General features: G+C 50.5%; 1 protein-coding gene and 1 pseudogene across 1 annotated transcript; one reads left to right on the forward strand and one right to left on the reverse strand.

Annotated features, from left to right (window-relative positions):
* LOC101761316 lies at positions 1-1,454 on the reverse strand. The gene is made up of 2 exons (XM_004978902.2): positions 1,043-1,454; positions 1-941 (listed from the first exon to the last, which is right to left on the reverse strand). Exons 1-2 carry the CDS (start codon positions 1,344-1,346, stop codon positions 214-216), a joined length of 1,032 nt encoding a protein of 343 aa, XP_004978959.1. The 5' UTR covers positions 1,347-1,454; the 3' UTR covers positions 1-213.
* Positions 1,455-4,285: 2,831 nt separating this feature from the next.
* Positions 4,286-7,301, forward strand: part of LOC101763482 — a 12,113-nt pseudogene continuing 9,097 nt past the window's right edge.

Genomic DNA, 7,301 nt, shown 5'->3' on the forward strand with positions numbered 1-7,301 from the left:
TAGTTAACGCAGACACAATTTATTCGTCAGCCAGATTACAAATCGAACAATATATATAGTTTCATTTTGCATCATATATGTTAAGTTTTCATCACAAAAACAAATCTATCAATACACGAGACTTTTTGTTACGTTTAGATGACTCGACGTACGTTGGCGGATGTTGACTTATTGCATGGCACGGATCAGCAGGATGCGCCTCTGTGCCGCCATTTACGAGGCGAAGGAGGTGAAGCCGTCGCCGGCGGCGCGCTGGAACCGTGAGACGGCGCAGTCGGTGGCGAAGAGTCCCGACGAGCGGTACTTGTCCTCGCCGCCCATGACGGGCATCTTGGCGGCGATGTCGAGCTTGTTGACGTAGTCCGGGCGGTAAGTCTGGCCGAGCACGCCGTCGACGCCGCCGGTGAGTCCGTGGAACTTGTACCCGACGTCGAGGTGCACGAGGGTGTCCCTCTCCGTCTTGCCGTAGCTGTGGACGCGGGAGTCCTCGTCGGTGATGGGCACGGCGTTGGCGGAGATGATGAAGACGCCGGCGAGCTCGACGGTGACGGCGTTGGCGGCAGTGCCGGTTCGTGTGACCGACAGCCCGCGCACGGCCTTGGAGACCCAGCGCGCGTTCTCGGCGGGCTCGAGGTCGACGGGCTCGCCGTCGAGGGCCACGACGACGTGGTCCTCGTCCTCGTCCCACTCGGCGGCGCGGCGGGCGCCGACGTAGAGCCTGTGGCGGCCGCCGCCGAAGGTGACGCCGAGCGCCTGCACCCAGGTGAAGTCGCGGCCGGACTCGGCGTTGTGGTTGCCCATGAAGCGCGCGTTGATGTGGAGCTGGTCGTCGGTGACGAGGCAGAAGCTCTCCTCCTTCTTGCCGTGGAAGTAGAAGGTGTTGCCGTCCGCGCCGGTGAAGCGCGGGTCGCCGCACGAGGTGCCCGGCATCAGGTCACACACTGGCAGACAGAGAGAACACACACATATATACATATATATAAATATACACACACATATGTAAAGATATAAGTATGTATATACGTAGCGAGAGAGTACTGACGGCAGAAGGTGAGGCAGTAGGCGCAGTAGGCGAGGCACTTGTTGGGGCAGCGGGCGGGGCACTTGACGTAGCAGGCGGCGCCATAGTCGGTGGTGCAGGTGATCTCGTAGTCGCGCTTGTGGTACTTGTTGGCGGTGATGGTGGTGTACTTGCCTTTGGGAGGCAACTGCTTGGGGTTCCCCGGCTTCGACGTCTGGGGTGGCTGCTTGGGCTTTTTCCTCAGGAACTGCGCCGAGGCTGCGTCACACGACAGCGCTAGCGCCACCACCAGCAGGACGGCGACGGCGCCGCCGCGGACCGCCATTGCGGCCGACGAGATCGATCGGTCGAGGTGTAGTGGAGCTACGTACGGACAGGAATGAAGACGTACTGCTTGAGATTACTTGTTTGCAACTAAACTGCTCTTGGATTTGATGCAAGTGTTGTGTTCTCTGACCTTGGAGGGAGGGAGTGTTATATGGATCAGGGGAGGTCGAGGAGGCGTGTGACTTTCGTGAGTGGGGCTTCGGCGTCGATGGATTGGAGGTCACGACGCTTGATGGCGAAGTGGCGTAGCGGCCGGCAAAGTGACAGCGCAAGCGTACATTCGTTTGCCGGAATTGAGGGGCCGTCGACGGGTTGAAAGTGGAAATGGTGGCGGGTACGCGGCAGGCAGTCAGGCATGCATGCGTGTTACGGTGCCGTTCCTGGGTTAATTAAGAATCATAGAGCCGCCCTCGCCTAGTTCTGTCTTCTCTGATGAGGGTGAACGGGGGGCGATCGAGTTGACTTGCAAAAGTCATAGTTTTTCACCTTTCTAATAGCTGCATATGAACCTCATGTCGTGAGAACTAAGAATTGCTTAGGTGGTTTTCGTTTTGTTTTTTCTTTGTGAAACTAGCTGTAATCTTTACGAATGTTTCTATTAGTTTAGCCATAGGTGACATGCTTGTTAACAAAAAAAAAGTGTGTAAGTAATGTGGTCAATGTTACCATGCATGTGCCGGCCTAGCTTGTAGCCTCCGATGCATGCGCATGGTGGATTGTGTTTGTCAAAAAAGAATACCACATTCAATGTTCCAACTTTTTAGAGATGCAAGTTTTGTTTTATCCATCTCCATGGAAAATCTAGTGAAGCAAATAACCAGGAATTTAGTTCCACCTAATTTACTAGTATAGCTGATAGAAATCTTTTAGAAGCGTGGACCAGAAATGAAATAGACGACTATTCACAAAAAAAAAAGAAATGACATAGACTACATATATAGCTAGAGTGTTGACCATCCAAACTGGTGGCCTTTGAATTAGGCTATAGGTTCTTTCTTTCCCATTGCCGACTGTAAAATAAGTGAGGTGGAGGTGAGTTGACATCGTATACTTAATTACTTATTATATGTCAAAGAAGAGTTCGTTATCATCTACCGCAATCTTTGCTAGCTAGCCCGCGTCCCGCCGTGAAGTAATTTCCTCTCTAGTTCACTGTAGGCTTACGCATGTGTCACCACATCTTGCAAAACGCAAAAGAGCATGCCATTAAACTTTAAACCATCTTTTCCGCGTCAACCAAATACTAGTAAATACCAAGGGTACAGCGTGAAAACGCAACAACAAAAGAAGAAGGAAGAAGTATCGTCCAAATATTTGAGCTTCTCGACTCCAGCCCTAGGTTAAACTGACGCGTGCTCAGTGCTCTACCTGGGGGACATTCGCTCGCGCATACGGCCGGGTCAAGTCAAAACTAACCCCAACTTGGCAGGCATGCAGCGCTCGCGTACGGGCGACGCCTATGGCCGGCTAGGGGCAGCGCCACCACCAAGAACCAGTTGCTCGTTGCCGCCTCCGCCACCGGCCGCCGCGGACCGGCCGGACCGTCCCGTCGAAACTTTGCTTGAAACCTCGCCGGCCGTCCGCCATGGTCGGGAGCTCGGGTGTAGCACGTTACGTTACGTAGGTTCGAACACGCAGACGCCACCGTATTTAGCTGGCCGGGAGTGAAATGGGCCGGGCCGCCTGTTGATCAGGCCTGTCTCCGTATCATCATCATCATCATCGGTAGGTAGCCCAATCAGTGGAAACAGTATGGCCCAAGACTGAAGAATGCGCAAAAAGGTGAACGAACACGTGCAGCGGCTTCGACCGCGAACAGAATGGAATCTGCTGATAAACAATTAATGCGAGCACGTATCCTCGCTCTGATCCCATTTTGCAGTGACACGATTGACCAGATGCTTGGACTCGATCACCACTCGGCTGCTCCTCCAGACAATGGAAATGGAAGTACACACGTACTTGACGCGTGACATGACATGGACTACACACGGCCAGATTCGGTCAATGCGACACAGCATGATGTTGAAGCAACACAGGCAGTACAACACTGCAGGGTTTGGGAATTTGCTGATGCCACTGCTTTGACCTCTCCGTCAGCTTCAAGTTAGGGCCTGCTTGGCTCTGGGTTGCTAAACTCTAGCTCCCGTCATATTGGATGTTTGATACTAATTAGAAGTATTAAATATAGACTAATTACAAAACTAATTGCATAGATGGAGGCTAATTCGTGAGATGAATCTATTAATCCTAATTAGTCTATGATTTGACAATGTGGTGCTACAGTAACCATTTGCTAATGATGAATTAATTAGGATTAATAGAATCGTCTTACGAATTAGCCTAGAACTTCTGCAATTAGTTTTATAATTAGCTCATATTTAGCTCTCATAATTAACATCCGAACATTCGATTTGACAAGAGCTAAATTTTAACCTCTGGTATCAAACAGCCTCTTAGTTTTGTGCTGTGCGGGCCGGAGGTGCGATGGATTATAAATCACTGCTCAAAAATGATTCGGCGCTCCATTTTTTCTCAAGGCCGGGCAGCAGGAATCAAGCACGGTGCATGGGTAGCATGCAACGGAACAAATCCACACGCGCTGCTTTAAATTATTTTGGAGACCCTAATTGACTTGATCGTAACCAAATGTCCCACCGTATTTTTTTATAGTATTATATACTATGGTCTATATGAGCATATACGGACAGCGCACATGTACAAGTTGGGATGCCACATGGGGGTACAGGAGAGGATCGGATGAGGAGCTATTGGATCTGGGTATGCTATGCCCGGCTATAAAAACGTGCAAGCGTGCGCGAGCCAAAGCAGGGTTAGTCCGTCTACTCTCCAGACAATGCATACATGTTTATTTCAGTCAGCTAGCTAGTTAACCAAGGCGCTGCAGGAGGCGATCGAGCGCTCGTCCATCCACAAATGGCTGTCGCCGCCGTCAACAAGGCAGTGCCGGCCATGACCAGCGCGGCACTGCTGGTCGCGGTGGTGCTCTCCGCCTTCCTGTCCTTCTCCGAAGCACAGGATACTTCGAGCTGCATTGCCGAGATTTTGACCACGTGTGGACTTGCTGCCGACCGATTTGAGAATCCTCAGTCCACGCAGAATTGCTGCGACCTTGCCAACGCCGACAGCTTATGCGCGTGCGAGGCCTTTTGCACGGCTATGAGCAGCTTCATCATTTATCCTCTTTGAGGGTGTTTGGCAGATAGGGGTTAAAATTTAGCTCCTGTCACATCGGATGTTTGGATACTAATTAGAAGTATTAAACATTGGTTAATTATAAAACTAATTGCACAACCTCTATGCTAAATCGTGAGACGAATCTATTAAGCCTAATTAGTCCATGATTTGACAATGTGGTGCTACAGTAACCATTCGCTAATGATGGATTAATTAGGCTTAATAGATTCGTCTCGCGATTTAGCCTAGAAATTCTGCTATTAGTTTTGTAATTAGTTCATATTTAGTTATCCTAATTAGCATGTGAACATTTTGTCTCCTTCACGCCTGCGCAGCAGGTGGCCCATAGCTGCCACGTCCATGCCTTCATCATTCACTCATTCATTCCTTGGAATAAATGTCGCTGCGGAGGCGGAGCGCTTGCGCTAGATGCGACGGAACCGGCCAGCTTGATTTCATGTTCCATTTGCATTATTTTATAATTCCTGCAATCATAGTTCCAATGTGTAACGATAATATAACATTTCCAGTACAACGGCAACTCTGCCGCACCGAATCACCATCGGTATGTCAATACGCCATGCGTATGTTACATTGATATTATTTGATTTCTAGCCCTCAGATGTTGTTTGGAGATTCGTGCTGATCACATTTCCTGTCGGTTATGCGCAAGAAAATATTTGGCTTCTCACCCTTTTTTCCATTGACTTTTTTTTTGTTGAGATTTGTGCTGCGGTGTAATATATAATTCAAATGAAAGGTCATGGGTGTACAACTTACTATACTGAATTGTACACTTTAGTATACTGAATGAATTGTACGTGCACATATAACTGTTAACGCCAAAATTTGGCGAAGCCTGAAATCATCATCGGCCTCAGGGCCTCGGCTATCAGCATCGGCCTGAATCAGCATCGGTTTAAGAGCCCTGGAATCAGCCGATGGAAGTCATCATTAGCCTATAGGATCAGCATCGGCTTCAGAATCCTAGAATCGGCCGATGGAAAGTATCAATCGTCAGCAGTCGGATTGTCAATGGATTCAGTTAAGGAGATTAATCATTTAAAGGAAGCTTATCCACAAAAGTGGCATGGCAGCTTATTGTACGTCACCAATGTCTGGCCACAAAAAGGTGACGGGCTTTAGCCAACGGACATCACTATTATGGTTCACCATCATTAGTGATGGGCTTTAGCCAACGGACATCACTATTGTGGTTCACCATTATTAGTGACGGACTTTAGCTAAAGGGCATCACCTAAGTCATTGGTGACTGACATTGCTCGGTGCGCGTCACCAATGACTAGGCGTCACATTGGTGACGGCCGCCTCTAAAGTCCCTCGCCAATGACCTAGCCCCCTACCACACTATCTCCCTCAGGTTAGGTTGTAGGTGACGGCCGTATACGCATCCGTCGCTATTGACGTTAATGGTGACAGTCTTCTAACATCCGCCACTAATGATTGCATCACTAACGACACTTACTGTACTAGTGGCGCACGACGGGCAAGGGACAGATGAGGGGGTGGGGGACGGTGTCGATGTCTTACACCGGCAATAATCTTTATGGGGTAGAGCATCGGATCGAGAGATTGATGGTAGCACAAGAGACAAAGACACGGATTTTAGACAGGTTCAGGCGTCGTAATACCACATCCTATTTGTGGCTATTGTATTCCTGCCCTCAAGTAGCAAGGTACGATATGCATGGGCTCTGTTGCTCTTGACAAGATGCCCTAGATGTGTTGGATTTATGAGATGTTATCTCGATGTCTCAGATGTCCCAGCTAGGGGGCCTTGCCCACCTTATATAGACGGGGCCACGTTAATTACAAGTCAAGTCCTAGCAGGATGCAAATTCGAGTTCAAGTAGAATTCTATCTTCTTGTTGTCCAAGGTACCCAGCTTGAGTCGTATAGCATCCACTGGTAGAAAACTGAGCATTAGTCCCGGTGGATAGGCCTCAAATCTCTCGAAAATCCATCCGTTGAGACAAAAAGAAGGGGTCCTTTAGTCCCGGGTCATCCACCCAGGACTAAATAGTTTAAAAAAAATGCACTGGCGGCCGCCGCCCGCCTCGGCTCCCACCCCGCCCGCCGCTGCCGGCCTCGGCCTGCCTACGCCCCTCCGCCTCCACCGCCCGCACCCGTCCGCCCGCGCACCCGGCCCGCCCCTCGCTGCCCGCGTCGGAGCTGCCCGCCCACCCGCCTGGAAGAAAGGGAGAGGAGGAGTTAGCGCCGGGAGGAGGAAAAGAAAGGGAGAGGAGGAGATAAGATGGAGAGAGAAGGGGGGTGGGGGCGTGCGTGAGCCCTTTTGTCCCGATTGGAATTTCTAACCGTAACTAAATCTTTTGTCCCGGTTGGAATTACCAACCGGGACAAAAGCTCCCACCGTCGGTGTCAAATTTTCTATCCGTTACAATCGGGACTAAAGCCCCTCCCATCAGTGGCCCTTGGTGCCTTGTTTTTGATCCGGGACGAAAGGCCCTTTAGTCCTGGGTAGTCTCGGGTCCAAAGTCAACTGGGACAAAATCACTGGATGGAAGGTCAGTTCTGTACTAGTGATCCTGTGCGTAGTTGGCTCGTGCTCGTGGCTCGTGCAGGTTTTGGCCGGTGACGGTGGCAATCAGGACGTCAAGATCCAGCGGCTGCGGTGGATGCAGCCTGGTTGAGCTGGCGGGTCTCTCTCCACCTTATCTCCTCCTCCTCTCCCTTTCTCCCGTATCCTCTCCCGCTGGCACCCCCTCCCATGCTC

Source organism: Setaria italica, chromosome VIII (genome assembly GCF_000263155.2).
Source record: "Setaria italica strain Yugu1 chromosome VIII, Setaria_italica_v2.0, whole genome shotgun sequence".
NCBI classification, from domain to species: domain Eukaryota; kingdom Viridiplantae; phylum Streptophyta; class Magnoliopsida; order Poales; family Poaceae; genus Setaria; species Setaria italica.

Bases quoted from the DNA above. Each gene is read 5' to 3' on its own strand.
- LOC101761316 (XM_004978902.2), bottom strand. From the start codon at position 1,346: ATGGCGGTCCGCGGCGGCGCCGTCGCCGTCCTGCTGGTGGTGGCGCTA. The intron at 942-1,042 runs GTCAGTACTCTC...TCTGTCTGCCAG, and splicing joins CTACTGCCTCACCTTCTGCC to TGTGTGACCTGATGCCGGGC.